This window comes from Natrix helvetica, assembly GCF_964273705.1.
Source record: "Natrix helvetica genome assembly, chromosome: 5".
NCBI lineage: Eukaryota > Metazoa > Chordata > Lepidosauria > Squamata > Natricidae > Natrix > Natrix helvetica.
In genome coordinates, this window is record NC_138551.1 from 79,560,754 (window position 1) to 79,581,735 (window position 20,982).

The 20,982-nt window shown below is 43.1% G+C and overlaps 1 protein-coding gene across 1 annotated transcript; it reads right to left on the reverse strand.

The window, feature by feature from the left end:
• Positions 1–303: 303 nt before the first annotated feature.
• LOC309393519 (putative lysosomal acid lipase/cholesteryl ester hydrolase) lies at positions 304–20,779 on the reverse strand. Its single transcript, XM_081955830.1, has 10 exons — positions 20,727–20,779; positions 19,762–19,870; positions 15,132–15,234; positions 13,436–13,634; positions 11,395–11,504; positions 9,025–9,161; positions 5,172–5,318; positions 3,832–3,903; positions 2,655–2,720; positions 304–816 (listed from the first exon to the last, which is right to left on the reverse strand). The coding sequence occupies exons 1-10, from the start codon at positions 20,750–20,752 to the stop codon at positions 586–588; spliced, it is 1,200 nt and encodes a 399-aa protein (XP_081811956.1). The 5' UTR covers positions 20,753–20,779; the 3' UTR covers positions 304–585.
• Positions 20,780–20,982: the final 203 nt, after the last annotated feature.

The following is a 20,982-nucleotide window of genomic DNA, read 5'->3' on the forward strand; positions in this document are numbered from 1 at the left end:
AAATCTGTTTGCCTGTGCAACCGACCTTAATAATAAATATTGCAATCACCACTTGAGGGGATAAAAAGAAAGTGACAGAACTGCTGTGGTGGTGCATAAAAATTCACCTATAGAACTTCCCCTATACATGTCCCCAAATCCCCAGGAATGCCTATGGAAAATGTTTTGACAAGTGTAAAAATGAACTTAACTTTGAACTCGTGCTGTATTAAGCAGTTTTTATTAATAGTTATGCTGCATAATCCTTAGTCTGATATTTGTGTTTAAAATGGAATTCACACTAAGAAATCTTATACAACAGGAACATGGTTTCAGGCTGTCTCTTAAGGTATCAACAAACACAATGGGTTTTAAAGACTAAACTGATAATATATTTGCCGTTTGTCTCACACGGAACCTATAGCTGCATAAATCTACATGTCTTTCCTAATTTAAATCCTACAAAATTTAGCAACTTTGTGCACCTGATGAAGTCAGTTACAGTTCACCAAGGCTGATGCCTATAATAAAATTTCTAGTCATTAAAAAATGCTACCAGACTCCTGAGTTTTGGCTACCATAACATACCCTGTTCGTCTCCCCCTCCTACATCGTTGCCATCAAAGCAAGTATTTCTCTATACAAGCAGGAAGGAGCATCAAGACCCCAAATGAAATCCCAGTGGTTCCATTTGGGAAACTTCTTCTCGTGAATGAGATTAGTAATTCGATGTTGCAATTGTGCAATTTCAGAGGGTTGGGAAACCCAATCCTGACCTCCACTCCACATGGCTATTGGGATGGTGATTGCTTCAATGTCATACAGAGGAGGAGTTGTCTGTGGGAAAAAAATGAATAATGAAGTAATCATTCACATATATTTAATTTTATGGTAATTAAATTAGTTTTTAAGGCTTCTATGTTGCACGGAAGAATTGTCTGGGGAAAAATAAATAATATAGTAATCAATGAGACAATATCTTCACATACACTTTAATTCATGGTAATTGATATGGTAAATTAATCTGGAGACTTGGTTTAAAAAAAAAACAAGGTGAGAAAGAAAATTAATTGATTAAAAATTCAATCCAATTGAATCCGCTTATTATTTATCTATTCCCTTAAGTCAACCTCTACTTTTGGTGGTTTCTTGGATGCAGTGTGTAAATATATTTGTGGATTTTCTTGCCACTTACCATCTAAGAACAACCCACATTAATCCTGGTTAGCAATCTAAGATCAGTGAAGTTTGGTTAAGTACTCTTCAGGTACAGTGAACTTTTATAGCAATGATATGGTGTATTGAAGTACAAATGCATTATGATCTCAGCCCTTGTCCTTTTTTCATAGTACAGCTGTGCACAATTTTCATTTTGTTTCACTTCACTTTAGTTTTCTTTAATTTCTTTGGATCAGTCTAAGTCAGGGGTGTCCAAACTTGGGAACTTTAAGACTTGTGGACTTCAACTCCCAGAATTCCCCAGCCAGCATGGGGATAATTATCACCCTCTTTTAATGAACACCATAATCCCTTGTGGAATGATGCTGGACAACTGAATGCAGCTGTTTAGTGGCCAGTTGCCCTTCCCGTTGCCAAAGCAGAATTATTTTCAGCAGATATATTCTCAGTGTGCCCAGAGAGAGAAATATCTGTCTTTACCTAGGATTGAACTCACAGCCTACAGATTGTGAGGCCAGAGCTCCATCTCTCAGGCCACCGCACCACTCGAAAGTTAAAATTGATGATAAAGCCAAAACAAAAGATAAAATTGATCAAATGTAATTGAAATTAAAATTATTCTTACATTAATTAATTAATATGACTATTCCTTATATATTTAATACTTTTTCCCTTCCAACATGTTGATAGATTTCAGTGTGGCAACTTACAGAGGGAGTATGACAGATAATACTCAAGGGTCTCAGGTCAAATATGATATCAGGAGGTCTTGATGTCAAATTAGCTATTTCTCATCAGAAGAAAAAACTATTATAAAGTTGCACATGATCACAGTAAGATTTTCATCTATACATGGTAGCAATCAATGGAAATTCCATTTAATTTGGAAAATAAAAGGTGCTTTTATCATTATCCATGTTGGTTGTGCTAAAATAAAAGCATTTGTCGGTCTTAAGAGTTTCCAGAACAACATCAATTTCTCATTCTCAATGGCATGTGGACAGGTTACAAGGCAAATCCTTCAGTGGAGAATATACTTGATAGGGTAGCAGTTGCTTTTAGTCATTGTTGAATGAAGCTGAACATCTACCCTACATATAGATGAGAAATTATAGCTAGTTCTGAATAGCTATCTGATGTCTTTATATTTTCTGATCACTTCCTGGGAATCAAAGTGTAGAAGATACCTTCTTCATTTGAGATTCTGGAGATGTGAGATCTTCATTTCACTGTTCAGTGAAACCAGTGCCAGTTTTAGAGTAAAGGCATTGCCTATTCATGATCTATACGCTGTAGTTTACTATTGGGACAGAAACATCTTTATGGGGTGACTTTTTCTTCCCTTTTTTCCTGTTGTACATTTCCCAGTTTGTTTTACAAGCCATCAGAGAATGTGACAGGACTATAAATTTTTAAATGGACCAATATCTATATACTGAAAAGGACTTTCCAAAAATTCTATTCCAAAATTGTATCCACAATCTATAAATTCCTACCTGGTTGTATATATCTTTGTTCTTTGAGCCATAATCATAATATGCAAATTGACCTGAGTGAGACGTCTGGAAAACAAAAGCAAACAATGTTTGGATATGTATACAGACCCTTCAACAAAACACAAACTTGTGCTTCCAAAACAAAAATGCAGCCATAACTTTCACACCAAGGACAATTGATGAAATAAAGATGCTTCTTCAACAATAGATTTGCTGTATATTATCTATGTAGCAATCTTTGACCTATCTCACCATATACCCGCAGGTCCCCAAGACAAATTTTCATTGCCTCCCAACCTTTAGAACTCTTCCTTACACTGTAATCAAAGCACTTCCATTTAGGGTCAGAATTAAGATTAGGTCATAGGTCTTTTTACATGGGAGAATGTTTTATTAGATTTAAATTGCAATGAGTGACAGGTTGTGGGAACCAGGAATGCCAGCCCCGAGATGCTGTCGAGCCTCAACTGTACAACTGCACTTAAATTCCTTTTTTATCCCCACCCTGGACAACTGCTTTCTGATTTTTAGCTGTAGGGGCTTTTTTTAAGTAAGAGTTTTTTGTGATCAAGGATTGTAGGAAGCATTAATAATGATATAATGTGGACTGATCACTTTGGAAGTATATTATATTTTGGGATTCAGTAGGTGGTTGTGGTAAAATTGCGGAAATAATTCCTGACAACAACCTAATATTTTTATTTTAATCTGTTTCTGTTTGCATGTGGAAAAGTGTAAATGGCTATAAGGTGGGACTACAACTCATAATGTACTGGTTTCTAGGCCACCAGCTCACACCAAACTGGCAAATGGTGATCCTCAAAATTCTGGGATCTTACAAAAATTTCCACTAGAGCGATGTTTCTCAACCTTGGCAGCTTTAAGCTCTCTGGACTTCAATTCCCAGAATTTTCCCAACCTCCCAATTCTGGCTGAGAGAATTCCAGGATTTGAAGTCCAACCAACTTAAACTGCCAAGATTGAGAAATGCTGCATTAGAGGTCATGCCACTCCAGAACATCTTCGTAATCCTAATATTCTACTTGGTTGGAAGTCCTGGTCCACCAAATTCTAGTTGTGGATCAAGCTGGTGTCTTCCAATCAAGCAAAACACTACCACACTATCATCAAAGGGAGATATGTTGAAATACTTTTCTTTCACTTGCAGTTACTGTACCTGACTCCAATGGACTATATTTTTCACAGAAGTATAATCTGGGAATCGTGATAGATACACATCAACCCGACTCTGTAAGAGAATTGTGAATTTTTGAGAATTCATTTCATTCCCCAGAGAAATCCTGCATTGAGACAGTTATAGACAGCAACTTCAATGTTGCCATTGACTTCTGTAGCAGTATGGCCACATGAAAAGTCAGCAAAAGCATCCCATTGGACAAGCTAGATGCAAACACTGACATGGATAGATCATAAAGGCCTGAAGTTATCCAGCTACGTGCCTTTTACACAGTGACTCAACTGCTTGTGCTTTAGCTGAAAATTCAAGTAGGCTCTCAAAGGATCAACCACAAATGATAAGGAATCCAATAAGTGACCACTGCATCATGTGTCTCATGAAGTCATCATGCAAACAATGCAAATTATGCAATGGTTGTGCAATCCTTTGAGCAATGACCTCATATTATGCATGATGTCGCATGCCTTCCCTTGTGCCTCCTGCCCACAGTGCATCAATTGGCTAGAGGAGATCTATTTTAGGTCCCATGACGTGTATGGAAATTGCAAGGTCAAATTTTCTCACCAATCTAGACATGCAAAGGGTTTTCCTGTTGTTCTGACCCGGCTCCCCAAAACGATAAATCCTTTGTAGTTAAATGTTCCCTTTATTAGGAGCCCCAGCAGCCCCAGCAAACACTCTGTCTCTCACACACATACACAGCAGGCTAACAAGTCAGTTAGCAGCAGTCAGTTGTCTGCCACACCTATTCATCTCTGCCCCCTGCCTTTTAACCCCAGAGCTTCGCTAGCAGCGATTGCTCTTCCATCCCAAGGATTGGCCCATAGATTTCCATTGCTTTCCTCTCCTCTGCTTTCTGCGCATCTGTGCATCAGGCACTGGATCCAGCTTTTCCTCTTCTTTCTCATCAGCCATCTCCAGACCTGGGGGCTATGGACTCTCCATCTGAGGGCTGATGCACGGCCCAAGCTCCGCCTCTGTCTCTATCTCTGACAGCTCCATTCCCTCTTCCCCCTTGGAGCTCTCCGGTTGCCTTGATGTTGGCCCTGACTCCCAACCCACCTCCTCATCTGATTCGGCTGCTGGAGGGGGCGGCAGCTGACAGGCCAGAACACCTAAACAATAACAACATCTACAAACCTCACGACAAGACTTCTATAGCTTCTATGAACTAATGCTGAACTTCCCCCATTTAACACCCTCCAGATGTGTTAGGCAACTCCGATGGATTCTGATTGTATTCCTCATTGGGGCAGCCAGGCAGGAAAAAGAACATAGGAATTGTTGAATTTTAAATATTATATTCCTTTTGTACTTACCACATTCAGACTTCTCTCACTGAAACCACCAACCAGAAAAAGACCTTGCTTGCAGATCATGCTTAATGGTTGGTAACTGCACATTCTGGCCAGCTGTGCTCTCAGTTCGGGGCTCATCAAGCAGAATTCTTTTGTACCAAATATAATCTGTACATCCATCACAAAGACAGTTCACATTTTGAATATTAATTACACGCATTTCTAAGATTACTTTGTTGGCCTAATTCAGGGACACAGAGTACATTCATTTTCTCAAATTGTTTCTGCTGATTGTTTCACACTATAGCATTATTTTGAAAGTGCTGTATGAATACATTGGGCAGTTTCCAAATTTGATATATAAATAACGATAAAAATAAACTCCACTCAATCCGCAACAGCCTCTATTTCAGTACAGTTTTATGAACCTGTAAGTAAGCAACCCACCCATGTTATTTGTGCTTTTCTATTCTGTGTGTGTGTGTGTGTGTGTGTGGTTTTTTTTTTAGCATTTGGACAGCATACATATTTTGAAGGTGTCAGTTGGGCCAGATCAAAAGATAAAGCAGTATAAGACTTCATTAAATATGGTTACTGTGATCTTTGCGTAAATACAGAATCTTGGAAACCACAAGAGGGATTTCCAATTCTCATTCATAAGGAATTCATCACAGTGAAATTTGTTTGAAGGATTTTAAAGGCTTCTTGCCATTGGAGCCCAAGTTGCTGTTGATAAAATAAGCTATCACCAGACTCTTGACTGCAAATGTCTAATCTTCCATTACTTTCCTATCTATATACAATCTCTCGCACTCAGCATATTATGAATGCTCACAGAAAATAATTGCTGGAGAAACTGGATGTTCCCAAAATGATTGTTATTATGAGCACAGCTTATAAACAGTTCGATAAGTAACCTTTCAAAGTTGCAACAATGCTGAAAAAAGTAACATGATCAATTTTCATGTTTACGACCATTGCAATATCCTCATAGTCACATGATCAAAATGTGGATGCTTGGCAATTGACACATATTTATGACGGTTGCAGTGTCCCTGGGCCATGTGATCACCTTTTGTGACCATATTACAAGTAAAGTCAATGGGGAAGCCAGATTCACTCAACAACTGTGTTGCTAACTTAACAACTGCAGTGCAATGTTCCCTCTAATTTTTTTTCAGTGTGAGCAGAAAAGTATAGTGTTTGAGCGGCACATTTTTATGCCTGAGCAGCACCTGAATTTTTTTCACAGGTGTCACCTAAGACAACAACAAAATCAGTATTATTTGAAACTCAAAGTTATGTTTATTCAAGGTACCCGCTTAATTAAAAGTATTATATAGTATCACTTAACAACGCTCCTGCTTAGCAACCAAAATGTTGGGTCAGAAACTCTGGCATTTGAAGCATGCAAGTCTTAAAGCTGTCAAGTTGCAAGACCCTTGCACCTCTAACCCTTTAGAAAAAAAAACCCAGGGTCTTCAAACCTGACAGCTTGAAGACTTGTGGACTTCAACTCCCAGAATTCCTCCTCCAGTCATGTTGGCTCAGGAACTCTGGCATTGAAGCATGCAAGTCTTAAAGCTGTCAAGTTGCAAGACCCTTGCACCCCTAACCCTTTAGAAAAAAAAAACCCAGGGTCTTCAAACCTGACAGCTTGAAGACTTGTGGACTTCAACTCCCAGAATTCCTCCTCCAGTCATGTTGGCTCAGGAACTCTGGCATTGAAGCATGCAAGTCTTAAAGCTGTCAAGTTGCAAGACCCTTGCACCTCTAACCCTTTAGAAAAAAAAACCCAGGGTCTTCAAACCTGACAGCTTGAAGACTTGTGGACTTCAACTCCCAGAATTCCTCCTCCAGTCATGTTGGCTCAGGAACTCTGGCATTGAAGCATGCAAGTCTTAAAGCTGTCAAGTTGCAAGACCCTTGCACCCCTAACCCTTTAGAAAAAAACCCAGGGTCTTCAAACCTGACAGCTTGAAGACTTGTGGACTTCAACTCCCAGAATTCCTCCTCCAGTCATGTTGGCTCAGGAACTCTGGCATTGAAGCATGCAAGTCTTAAAGCTGTCAAGTTGCAAGACCCTTGCACCCCTAACCCTTTAGAAAAAAACCCAGGGTCTTCAAACCTGACAGCTTGAAGACTTGTGGACTTCAACTCCCAGAATTCCTCCTCCAGTCATGTTGCAGCGACGTCATCTGCCTGGATCTGCTCCATCTTTGGCTTTTTTCACAGGGGGCAGGGCTGCTGCTGAAGATGATGACGACGACGAGCCCCTGCCGCCACCAGAATAACAGCTGCCTCCTCCTCCTCCTCCAACAGCACTACCACATTTGGAGTGAAGCCGCCAAAGCTCCCACTGGCGCCCCCATCCAATCGGAGCACCTGAGCTGGGCACCGCGTTACACCTGCTGCCTTCTCCTTCTCCGCCGTGCTTTTGAGAAGCCATGAGGCCTTTTTCCCCTGCCCCCACCCCCTCCGCCGCCTTCCTACTGGCTCCCGCGGCCTCATAGCTCCTCAAAAGCACAGCAGAGGAGGAGGGGGCAGGGGTAATGCGGGGCTCAGCTCAGGTGCTCCGAACAGAGGGGGAGGCGATGCTGCCACGGGCGGGGGCGCCGGCAGGAGCTTTGGCGGCTTCACCTCAGCCACAGCGTCGGGCAGCAAATGTGGTGGTGCTGTTAGAGGAGGAGGAGGCGGCAGCAGATATTCCGGTAGTGGCAGGGGCTTTGGGGGTTTACTTTAGCTGCAGCGCTGGGCGCAAGCAGCTAGGATTGGCCGCCCACAAAGGACCTCCCCGGGCTTGCTTTCCTGAACTGGCGTGGCCGCGCAGCCATGCACCTTAGAGGGAACAGTGCTGCAGTGATATGCTTAACAACTGTGGCACAAAAGGTCATAAAACGGGGCAAAAGTCACTTAAACATTTCACTTAGCAACAAAAATTTGCGGTTCAATTGTGATCATAATTCTTCCCATCCTGCTTACAATCTTTTTAGACTTTTGCCTTCTGGCAGAAGATACAGAACAATTAAAACTTGGACCACACATCTTCTGAATAGCTTTTATCCCAGAGCTATAATTGCACTCAACAATGAACTAAAGGGCCACCATCAGTGAGCTGTTGGACAGCACTACTTAGTCTGTTGTGTGGGGAATTTTTTTGGGTGGGGGGGTGGGGGGTGTTTGGGGATTGTTATGTGTGTTGGGCCTGGTCTCTGGTCTCTGGGTGTTATGTGAATTCCGTTGTATGCGTATACTGTGTATATACGTAAAATGACAATAAAGTAAAGTAAAGTATAAGCAGTCAGAATGGAGACTATATCCATAAATTGAATCCTTCCCCTTTCTATGTGCTTATGCCATCTATGAGTATACAAAAGGGTAGGGCTCCAATTACATACAATGTCAACCCTGAAGCTGGCCTCAGCGGTGCCATTTTTTGAGCTTAATTGCTGCCGCACTGGAGCTGAGGGATTGGGAGGGGGATATAGAGATAGATGGGGTTGTAGCCAAAACATAATACTTTCTCCTGGGAACCAAGGACATTGCCACAGGTGGTCAGAGAGAGGAAAAGTGAAGTTACCATGCAACTAGAAGGCGCGATGATTGGACCATGGGACTGATTGTTTGGGGAAGAGGGGAAAACTTTTACTTTTAAATAGGTGAAAAATGCAGGAATACTCAGAGTTGGTTTTCTCCAAGTTCTTCGAGAAAACTACTTGCCTCACAATTCTCTTTATTATGGGTGTATTACTTGGAACCATGACCTATAGTACTTGCAGGTGCCACCTTGCCTTTTTCGATCCCAAACCTAATGCTCTATTCTCCCAGAATACTAACAACCCTCCCCAGGAAAATAAAAGGCTTACAGGCTTACCTTCAACAACGACTCTGGCAAACGTGTGAGTTGCAATAGCACACTTTTCGTATCCTGAAGGGTATATAAAGGGGCCAAGGCAAGAAACATCTTGACCTTAGCAGCCAGTTGAGGTATTATTGAAAATCCTACAAAGCCTGGAGATAAAGATTTCCATTAGTGTCCTTTAATTTGACTTTTATTGCAATAATTGTAGGAATGCTGATTACATTTTGAATTAAGCTTGGCTCATTGGATATGGTTTATTTAGCAACAACGCATGAGGGGTTTATCCTTGATTGGTTCCAGAAAGTAGTTTTCACCTTCCAGATCAAGCTTAGGTTTTTGCTTTTTCCTGGGAAATTTCAGATTCAGAATCGGTCAATTGAGTTCTGCCACCTAGCTAGGTTTTATCACTAAGCATTTATTTTAAAATGAAGTGAACGAAGTATCAGAATGGATGCAATAAATAGAAAGCCATTTCCATAGAAGTGGTTTTCTCCTGAGCAACAACTCTGCATGTGAATGAGTTTATTTTCAACTGGTTATCTATTGGTAACATATAACTCAAAAGATGTTTTGATGTGGGAAATGGAAAGGCCTCTGTCTTGTTGCTTTATAGTTGAATTTGCTGAATAAACATTCAATTATGAGCACCGATTGCAATGGTTGAAGAAGAATGGAGTCCAAATTCAGTTGTGCTATCACTGTACGAAGGAACATGAGAGAGATTGTGCTCAGTTTCCACAAGATCAGCAAATGTCTCGAAAGGATCTCTGTGGGTCTCAATTTGCTTGCAAAGTATTCTCATTTGTGAAACATTTATCTTAGAAGTGTCTTATATGAGACCTCATTTTGTGTATTGCAGGGTTCTCCAAGCCCCAAGCTGCGGTCCACTAGTGGGCCGTGGGCCCTTCAGAACCAGGCCGCTCAAGCGACAGGCAGTTGCACACATGTGTTCTCTTGCTTCACAAGCAATGAGAAACTACTTCCTCACAAGTAAAAAAAAAGGGGGGGGCGGGACGAACAGTTCACATTGGATAAACAAAACCAAAAGTAATTAGTCCCAAAGGAAAGCGTTTCCACCTTCTGAAACCAGACAGGATCAGTCTCTGTTTACATGAGAACTCAAGGTAAAAAGGCCTTTCAATAATTAAGCCAAGCAGAAACAGTCCCTGTTCACACCGGCTGAGGCAAATTCACCTCCTGTTATTTCCTAGTAGGAAGACTCAGTTGGCACCTCAAATACAAGGCAATTAGTCCTGGCAAACCTAGTTCTGGCAAAGGAATTTGACCTGATTGATGTATAGTGGAAAATGAACTGTTGTTTGCAATAACAGGCCACTCCCAAACCCCTATTATTTATTTCCCAACCAGGGAGGCGCTGGCTAGTGTCTACATCTTCTTTTCCCTGAGAGCTGGCTTATTGCCTTCCGTTGCTCTCCTCTCTACGCATACCCGCATCTGGGATGGGCTCCATCTGTTCCTCCCCTTCACTCAGGCCCCGAAGACAGCTGCCTCTCCACCTGGGGGAAGACAGATGGACCTGGATCTGCCTCTGCCTCTGATTCTGTTTCCTCATCAGAGCGTTCCAAAGGATACGAAGCTGGCCCAGGCTCTCCCGTTACCTCTCCCTCCTCCTCATCTGACTCTTCTGCTAGCTCTGCTGACAGCCAGCGGGCCACAACAGCACGTGCCTGCCACTCACACAGAACCATCACCACCCCTCTCTCTCCCTGCCAGCCGCCAAAGTTGAGGACCACTGGTCTAGTGGTTAAAGCAACTGGTTTGAAAGCAAGTGGCCATGAGTTCAACTCCCACCTTGGCCATTAAAGCCATGACTTTAATGACTTTGGTCCAGGCATTTTCTAACAGCCCAACTCACCTCATAGGGTTGTTTTTGTAGAGAAAATAGGAGGAGAAAGGGGTATTGGGTATGTTTGCTGCCTTGAGTCATTTGAAAAGTAATGAAAGTGGGAAACAAACAAACAAATGGAAAATCAATGGAGATAGGAAAAAGGGAGATAGGGATGCACGGGTAAACATTTTCCCCAACTTTTCTTTATTCTTGGTTTGTAATTGCATATCCATGAGTCAACTATTCTACGTTGAATGACAGTTGATGAGATTTGTCAATTAATGTTTTGATTCTACAAACAGGTAGAAGGTAATTACATCAATGAACCCCGTCCAGCGAGGACTAGGAAGTCAGCTGGACTAAATGATCTCAGAAATATTTTTTGATCCTTCCATTCTGTGATTCTATTAATTTTGATACCTAAGGTAGACCTTCTTCACATATCAATGATTTCATTTGATTTCTGAAGATTTTAGACATCACCAAGAATGCACAAAATGTTGCCTTGTACAATAGCTTCATTCTCAACATACCTATATTGCAGCCTTGTGAATGGCAGACAAAATAGAGATGCTCCTGTCCACTTTTCTGAAGGATAAAGTTTATTGTGGCTGAAAGGTCATATATACCAACTTCGTGAAAACTGAAACCAAACACATATAATTGAGAATGAAAAGAATTTTTAGTTATTAATTCCATGTATTGGTCCTTTTCCTAAATTACTTATAAGTGTATTTAACTAACAAAAACCAAAATTAGCATCCCTCAGATATGTATATGTTTGCCCAGGAAAAGAGAAAAAACAGAAATTTCCTTGACTCATTTGGTTCTGGTTTGGAATAAAATTTGTAGGTGGAATAAAACTTATAGCATTAAGGTTTAGACATGCTTGATTTGATCTGATATGAATTGTAACTTCAACCTTAATCAAAGTTCAAATTAGATTCAAGAGTTGATTCCATTCAATTGATTGAAAGATTTCAATGAATGGAATTGATTTAATAAAAACTAAGCACACATGAAGACTGCTGAATTACCAAATCAGTGTAAACGTACACAGTTCAAAGAAACATTAGTCAATCCAGTGCAAAAACAATTTAGTGCTAGCTAAAGAAAAAAGATTATATCAATCAATTTATCTTAAAACTGAAACTATGCACAGCGAATTTTTCCATAAATGGTAGTTAGTTAATTGTTACCTTTAAAACATTTACATTTAATTGTAGCATTATTTTTTCCCTTATATTTTGACTGTGTTCTTTTGTTGAATTATTTATTGTTTTCTATTGATATCATTATAGCTGTTATTGTTTACAATTTTGACTCTAATGATACTCATTGTGGACATGTTAAATAATTGTATGTTTTCTTGGATTGCAATAAAGCAGAATTAAGAAATTGTCACATCTGCCACGACACTGTTTCAGCCTTGCTTCACTTTGCTGTCATCCTGCCTTAAAAGGGGTGGTGGTGGTGGCAGGGAAGCAGGGGAATATGGGGAGGGGGGATTGACAGGTACCAGAGAATGGAATTCAAATGCCCACCAAAGAGGCACCCAACTTTAGAACTGTTACCAAAACACCTAGTTTGAATACTATTGGACATTAACAAAATGACCAAAGGGGGGGGGGGGAGAGTCCAGGAGAAGGGAAAATCACTGGGTTTGCACAGGAATATTCAGATCTGGCTTTGCTTGCGCTTTAACCACTTGGCTTTAGTAAAAATATACCTTTCGCTACACATGGAGTTGAAGGTCTTTATTTCCTAAATGCCCAAGTTGGGACAGGCCTGTCATTAATGTTCAGAAATGAAAATTTGCCTAATCTATCTCAGCCTTTTTTTAACTGGTGCAGTGCGTAAATACATTTTCAGATTGGAAAGGTAAAGTACAAATCTAGTGAATTAAGAAATAACTACATACATTAAATATTATTAGTCCCAGTATTTGCACATGATCTCTTAGGCTTAATTTGGCTGGGATGATATAAGGCTGACTTGAGTAGGTGGTTGGACTAGAAGACCTCCAAGGTCCCTTCCAGCCTATGTTTCTATAGTACACATTAGCGGTCCTCAGCCTTTTGGGCACCAGGAACCAGTTCCATGGAGAGAGGTTTTTCTGCGGACCACAGGGTCCATGGTTTTGCATGCTGCCTGCATCCTAAGGATGGGGGCTTCGCTAATTTACATGAACCAGTTTCTGGCATGCCATGGACCGATGTTAGTTCATGGACTGGGGGGGTTGATGACCCCTAGTATACAGGTTTATCACTCTAATCCTCTATTTCATAAATTTAAATTTTACTTATTAAAGATGCAAATTTGGTCCTTGAGTGGAAAGACAATCCAATCAAGAAAGAATGCTTGGAGATCTAGGAAGTGTTTGTAAAATTTGCCAGAAATTTGCCAAATATATAATTGTAGCATCATTCAAATCAACTATCAGCATATTAAATAGATAGTAATCTAGATCAACATAGAGTTCAAAGGCTTTGCATTGCAAATATATATATATATATCATTAAAATGTCATCTTGCAAAATGAATTCCAATCACTTACATGCCAACTGAGCATACCTGAAATTCCAAAACTCTTCTTCATCAATTGAGAAATGCTGGTGCCTCCTGGACCAAGTAGTTCCTCTGATATTGGCAATCCACACATCATATCCAGCATCTGCTAGTATAAAGCCCAGGCTCTGGTGTGGAAGGTTTGCTATCCAAACGCTGCCTTCCATACTCAAACAATGAAGCAAGAGTACAGAAGATTTGGAACCTTGTGAAGTTATGGAAATGAAAACATTCATCAATTGCAATATGTAACAATATAGCTACCAATATAGGGCTGTTTAGTTGAACATGTGATTTGGACCGCTGATGAAAAATCAAAAAAGCTCTTTTCTTCTCTTGCGGGAATTTTGTTCCCAGGTAAGACAGAAAGACCTCCAATGAGATGAAAAATATTTACATAGGCCTTTTGCCCAAATGATTATTTAACTGGAAAACTTATTAAAGTTAAAGACAAATTCGGTCATGTATTTGAATCAATTTGTTATGATAATCCAGATCCTCTTCAAAGAGGACCAGTAGTGGGATTCAAATAATTTAACAACAATTCTCTGCCCTAATGATTTCTTCCAATAATCAGTTCAGCACACTGCTCAGAAAGTTAACAACCAGTTCTTCTGAAATGGTGTGAACCCGCTGAATCCCACCACTGATCTCACCTGATCTATACACCATTACTCTTTAAAATTTATTTGTATTTCCTTGAGTCTAAATAGTATACCCATTCTTACAGTTTGATTTCTGTTCTAAAAACAAATTGTTGACATCTCAAAAGAGAATATATCTTCATTACCCTGGGAGGATTTGCTTTTCAATAGTCAGGCATGTCTAAGGAACAAACAAATGCAATAACATGTTTAAGATGCATCAGTTCTGTGCAGTGTTTTAACCTTAAATAATGGCTTTATTTTGTTTGTGTGTTTTTGTATGCATGTGTGTGAAGAAATATCCATGTGGTTCAGTTCCAAGCCGGGAGAAAGGCACTGGAGACAAAATGGAGACTGGAGGCTGATTGGAAAGGAAACATGGGTTGTGGTTCAGATGCAGCTGATCACATGGAGTTGGGGGGGGGGGGGGTTATACTTTCTCTTCAGCTTTGCACATGAGCTTCCTGTTCCTGTGCCAAGAACATGTATTCTATTGGCTGTTGTCAGACTCCCATGTGGCCATGTTATAGCTGGCTCTATAGGTTGTCCCTGGTTTGGTTGAAGTTTGAACTGCTGAGAGGATGCAATGAAGAGGCTTGTGTTCTGAATGGATGTTGGGCAATTCCTATTGTGGCTGAGGGCTAATCCTACCTTTGTTGGATCTTGGGTGAGGGTACTGTATTTGCTTATGTATAGAGCTATCTATCTCTTTATCTCTTAAGTACTGACATCTTCTGTGGGCTATTAAGAAAAGGTGGGGGAATACTTTCTGTTTAAAACAACATATTTCTCCTTTTCTCATCCAGGAAAATATATTATTTTGCCTTTTTAAATATTTCTCAAAACATTTCATTTTTCTAGGAGAGGGGTGGGTGCTAACTTTCTGTACGCCGACCTTTCTGATTGACAACCTCAGCGTCTTAGCCACTGAGCCACTGCGTCCCCTGCCTGTAGGTATTCCCCAACACATATACGCATATACACATACATACATACATACTGACCCAAATTGTAGAAGATCAACACAAATTGGGGTTGGGGAACAATTTTTTTCTTACTCTTTGTATGCCCTGGGATCCTGTTCAGGGTCAAGTAGTAGCCATCTTCTGTCAGAACTTCATGTTCTTCTGCTGGATATCCCCAGAACTGAATTATTCCACTCTATAAGAAAGCAAAGAGAAAAACCTACCACCACCTTCTTCTAACAGTTGAAGCTAGAATTCACGAAAGGCTTTATTGCTAAACCTTAAAATATCAAAGTCATTGTCCTATTGGAAGACATGTCCTTTGGGGTTCAGTTCCAAGTGGGGAAAAAGACACTGGAAACATGGAGGCTTCTTGGAAAGATGGTTTAATAGTGGACAGGATCCCATAGCCTGAGATCTATGGGAGTTCTTGAGCAGAAAAGGGAAGAGATGCTGTAAGTCCCTCGTTTTATGCCCTCTCCGGGCCCCACTCACTTCCCGTTCCTGTGTAAGAAATGCATTCTGATTGGTGGTCAGACTTCCAGGGGGCGGTGCAGGGGCTGCTCTATAGGCTGTAGCTTGCTTGACTTGCTGGGTGATGATGTAATCTTCCCAGGTGCCATGTGGTGAGATGGGTAAAGGGCTTATACCAGTGATAGTAAACCGTTTTTGGCTGCCGTGCCAAAAGCGGGGGGGGGGGAGCACAGGGCGGTTATGCGTTGGTGTGCCACACCCATAATGCTATGCCCCCCTGCTTTTGCCACATTTTCTAGGAGCCTGGGGAGGGCAAAAACAGCCTACCTGTCACCCCCGGGCACCCTTCAGAAGCCTCAGGAGTTTCCCTGAAGCCTCTGGAGGGCAAAAAACTGACCTACAGGGAGTCCAGATGTTCAGGAATGGTGACTTCCGGTTTGTCCATAGGGCCGATTTTCGACCTCCGGAGCCTTCAAAAACCAGCCCTACGAGCAAACTGGAAGTCCGTTCCCAGAAGCCTCCGCAGGGCGAATAACGGCCTCAAAAGAAGGCATGTGCGCTGGCCAGCTGACAGGGCATCACCTCACATCCCCTGACAAATGGCTCCACATGCCACAGGTTCGCCATTACGTGCTTAGACTGTCATGTCCTGAGGCCCATGCCTTAATTTCATCACCCTGGAGCTGAAGTGGGGAGGTCTTTGTTATGTAGAATAGACTGACTTAGGCCTTAATGACTCATTCACAAAGGTGGGGGCGCTGAGTTTCTGCCTCTCTTGAGTTTCTACATCTCTTTTTAGGGGAAATATTTTGCCCTTTTAATATTTCTTAAAATATTTCATTTCTCTAGGAGAGGGTTGGGTTTGAACTTCCAAAGATTTATTGTCACATAGTCAAAGCAGCATTAGTTACACACAAGAAATTGGTATCAGCATAATACCAAAGGCTTTCAGAAGTACATTTGCGCTTCAGTGGGTAAAACAATACTAAGGGGAAAATAAATCAACATAGTCATTTCTGATCCCATTCATGTGCCACAAAATGCTATCTGACTGTTGGAGACTGGGTGCAAATCAGAATGCACTATTAGAGAAATGTGTACCTCTGAATCCCAAAATAGGAGCAGTCCCCAATGCAGTATCTTATTTCATGATTGACCTGTAAAATCGAAGGCTGCTTTAGTTGCAGGGGGGGGGGAAGGAGAAACATTCAGACAACCCCTGGATAAGAGGAAAGGGAAATCAATGTCTGACATCTAGTGGATCTTCTTGCTATCTGCATAGAAAAGGCCTTGGTATATAAACAAAGAAAAGTGATTGTATATAAACATACTTGGGAGAAAGTCCCATTGAACACAATTGGTAAAAATATTTTCTGAGAGTTCAACTCACCAGGGACGTGCGGTCAGGGGAGGCAGGGGAGGCAGAGCCTCACCACTGTCAATCATGAAAAGGAAAAAAATGTAAACGGGGAAAAGGCGAGTGCTGAAGTGAGCTTAGCTAGCTCACCGTGAATGACTGCCTCTTTAAAAAAGCCTCTAAAGCTCTGAGCTCTGCCGCTGACTAAAACGCTTCCTTTCGCCCGTGGAAGAGCTCATGCGGGCGAAAGGAAGCGTTTTTAGTCCGCGGGGTGCTTACGAGAGGAGGAGAGAATGCCTGAATATTCTCTCCTCTCACACGCACCCCGCGGACTAAAGTGCTTCCTTTCGCCCGTGGAAGAGCTCATGCGGGCGAAAGGAAGCGTTTTAGTCCGCGGGATGTGGGCTTCCTTTCGCCCGCATGAGCTCTTCCACGGGCGAAAGGAAGCGTTTTAGAATGCCTGAGCTCCGGGCCAAGCTGCAAATGATGTTGCAAAAGTTTGTTGCAATGCAAAAGTCTTTTGCCTTGCCGGGAAACGTCAGGGCAAAAGAAGCAGCTGGTGAGGTTGGCGGGAGAGAGCGGGGAAGAGCAAAGATAAGGGGCGGAAGTGCAAACAAGAGCTCGGGGCGACAAGGGCTTCGCTGCCACAAGGGCTTCACCTTGGAAGTGAGTCTCGCGGACGGAGCTTTGGGGCTGAGGAGAGAGGCAGGGACGGAGGGAGTGGGGGGAGAGGAGCCGCCCCCCTCACCCCCCAGGCAATGGGGAAAGCTTTCCCGAAATGGGGGGGGGGTGTTGCGGGAAATAAAAAGGGCGCGCGCTGGGGGGGACGAAGGAGGCTTTGGCGCACTTTAGAGGCGGGTGTGAAAGCAACAAAAGGGAGGGCGGGTGGGAAAGCAACAAAAGAGGCAGCAAGAGCGGGTGGGAAAGCAACGAAAGAGGCAGCGAGAGGGGGCACGGGAAAGCAACGAAAGGCAGCAAGGGTGGGTGGGAAAGCAACGAAAGAGGCAGCGAGAGGCAGCGAGAGCGGGCACGGGAAAGCAACGAAAGGCAGCGAGGGTGGGTGGGAAAGCAACGAAAGAGGCAGCGAGAGGCAGCGAGAGCGGGCACGGGAAAGCAACGAAAGGCAGCAAGGGTGGGTGGGAAAGCAACGAAAGAGGCAGCGAGAGGCAGCGAGAGGCAGCGAGAGTGGGCACGGGAAAGCAACGAAAGGCAGCGAAGGTGGGTGGGAAAGCAACGAAAGAGGCAGCGAGAGGCAGCGAGAGTGGGCACGGGAAAGCAACGAAAGGCAGCGAGGGTGGGTGTGAAAGCAACGAAAGGGAGGGCGGGTGGGAAAGCAACGAAAGAGGCAGCGAGAGCGGGCACGGGAAAGCAACGAAAGGCAGCGAGGGTGGGTGGGAAAGCAACGAAAGGGAGGGCGGGTGGGAAAGCAACGAAAGAGGCAGCGAGAGCGGGCACGGGAAAGCAACGAAAGGCAGCGAGGGTGGGTGGGAAAGCAACGAAAGAGGCAGCGAGAGGCAGCGAGAGCGGGCACGGGAAAGCAACGAAAGGCAGCGAGGGTGGGTGTGAAAGCAACGAAAGAGGCAGCGAGAGGCAGCGAGAGCGGGCACGGGAAAGCAACGAAAGGCAGCGAGGGTGGGTGGGAAAGCAACGAAAGAGGCAGCAAGAGGCAGCGAGAGTGGGCACGGGAAAGCAACGAAAGGCAGCGAGGGTGGGTGTGAAAGCAACGAAAGGGAGGGCGGGTGGGAAAGCAACGAAAGAGGCAGCGAGAGCGGGCACGGGAAAGCAACGAAAGGCAGCGAGGGTGGGTGGGAAAGCAACGAAAGAGGCAGCGAGAGGCAGCGAGAGGCAGCGAGAGCGGGCACGGGAAAGCAACGAAAGGCAGCGAGGGTGGGTGTGAAAGCAACGAAAGAGGCAGAGAGAGGCAGCGAGAGCGGGCACGGGAAAGCAACGAAAGGCAGCGAGGGTGGGTGTGAAAGCAACGAAAGGGAGGGCGGGTGGGAAAGCAACGAAAGAGGCAGCGGGTGGGAAAGCAACGAAAGAGGCAGCGAGAGCGGGCACGGGAAAGCAACGAAAGGCAGCGAGGGTGGGTGGGAAAGCAACGAAAGAGGCAGCGAGAGGCAGCGAGAGGCAGCGAGAGGCAGCGAGAGCTGGCACGGGAAAGCAACGAAAGGCAGCGAAGGTGGGTGGGAAAGCAACGAAAGAAGCAGCGAGAGGCAGCGAGAGCGGGCACGGGAAAGCAACGAAAGGCAGCGAGGGTGGGTGGGGAAGCAACGAAAGAGGCAGCGAGAGGCAGCGAGAGCGGGCACGGGAAAGCAACGAAAGGCAGCGAGGGTGGGTGTGAAAGCAACGAAAGAGGCAGCGAGAGGCAGCGAGAGCGGGCACGGGAAAGCAACGAAAGGCAGCGAGGGTGGGTGGGAAAGCAACGAAAGAGGCAGCGAGAGGCAGCGAGAGTGGGCACGGGAAAGCAACGAAAGGCAGCGAGGGTGGGTGTGAAAGCAACGAAAGGGAGGGCGGGTGGGAAAGCAACGAAAGAGGCAGCAGGTGGGAAAGCAACGAAAGAGGCAGCGAGAGCGGGCGGTGGCTGCAGGCGGCAAGGCTTGAGCGGGGTAAAAGCGCAGCCCCTTTTGTTGCTTTCCCATTCACCCCGCTCAAGACTTGCCCGAGAGAGCTGGGGATCGGGCTTTGGGTTCGTAGGAGACCTTGAAGGAGGGGGGGGGAAGGGACTGGGGCCGGTGGAGGAAGCAATGCTACAGTGCACTCCGCGGTCCCCTTAATGTTCACTCAGGAAGGCGGGGAATGGGACCACGTGAGCAGGAGGCTGAGGCTCCGCCTTCCTGATGACGTCACCAGCCTCACCAGCCATAACCCTCACCGCACGTCACTGCAACTCACAATATTCATTTGGGATTCAGGATTCATTTTTCCGATGATTTCTATTTCTTCTGACCTCACATATTCATTGAAGTGAATCATAAGCAGCAATAGCCATATCCTCGAGCACCTAAAAACAATTAAAAAATTTTAGGGAAGTGATCCAGTTCAATTTGGAAAATGCATACCTGGGTTCAAAGAGTTGCATTCTATTGTAAGCACTGTTGCAACAATAAAGTGGGGGGAGTATTTGGATGAACTATAATGTATTTAAAGGTAAATGAGTCAATATATCCTATGGAAGGAGAGGAAATCATTTTTTTAGAAGCTCTTTGGCAGGTGTACAATTGCAGTATAGCCAGGAGCCAAAACCTGTACATATTCAGTGAAACCAAGCATACACCCCAAAAAATTAAAAACTTCATTCTCTGTTGCTTGGCAATGTATAGCCCTTCCAAAAACAATTTGTAATATGATAAATTTTCTGATATACATTAGCGTGAAAAATATTTACCCATCAAGAAGGCTATTAAAATAATAGCCTTCAAGCATTTTAAGGATGAAAGAATTCTGCAAATCTTTATCTCTTTTCCCATTATTTTTTCTAGGATAACAAGAGACAGAAGGGCAAGAGGAGGTGGGGGAGACACCTCTTCAAAATAATAGTTAAAATTCCTCAAAATTTCTCAGGCCTTTTCATCATCAAACCTGTCATATTCAATATTTAGAAAACATTGATTCAAATATTACCAACTTTCTATGTTGAGTATAATGGAAACAAAAAAAATTAAAATGAGAAAAGTGGGTAGAGAAAGGAGATTGCTATTTTTTTTAAAAGCTGGAATGAGATTTGAATAAAATCATCTCAGTCAACTTCCTTCAACCGAACATGTCAGAAAGTAGATAATCTAAATATTCTGAATTTTAAGACATTTTAGATTAAATATTATCAGTGCAACCTTGTCAATAAGCAAACAAAAACTTACCTCAACAGTCCTTTAAATTGTTCCATTGTTCTCCTTTTAGATGTCAAACAATAATATTTCTCTGCTGCTATATAAAAGTGATTTGAAGATAGGTTTTGCTGTGTCTTCTTGTTAATCAAGACTAAAAATGAGTCTGCAACTTTTATTTAACAAATGGTACATGTATTGGATTCAGTCCCACCTTTTTCACATGTGCCATATTTCATAGGTTGACTTAATTATAAACCACCCTCTATAATATTAATCTATGTACTTC

Bases quoted from the DNA above. Each gene is read 5' to 3' on its own strand.
- LOC309393519 (XM_081955830.1), bottom strand. From the start codon at position 20,752: ATGGAACAATTTAAAGGACTGTTGAG. The intron at 9,162-11,394 runs GTATGTTGAGAA...CTTTATCTCCAG, and splicing joins TTCACAAGGCTGCAATATAG to GCTTTGTAGGATTTTCAATA. The intron at 3,904-5,171 runs GTAAGTACAAAA...ATTCTCTTACAG, and splicing joins GTGAGAGAAGTCTGAATGTG to AGTCGGGTTGATGTGTATCT.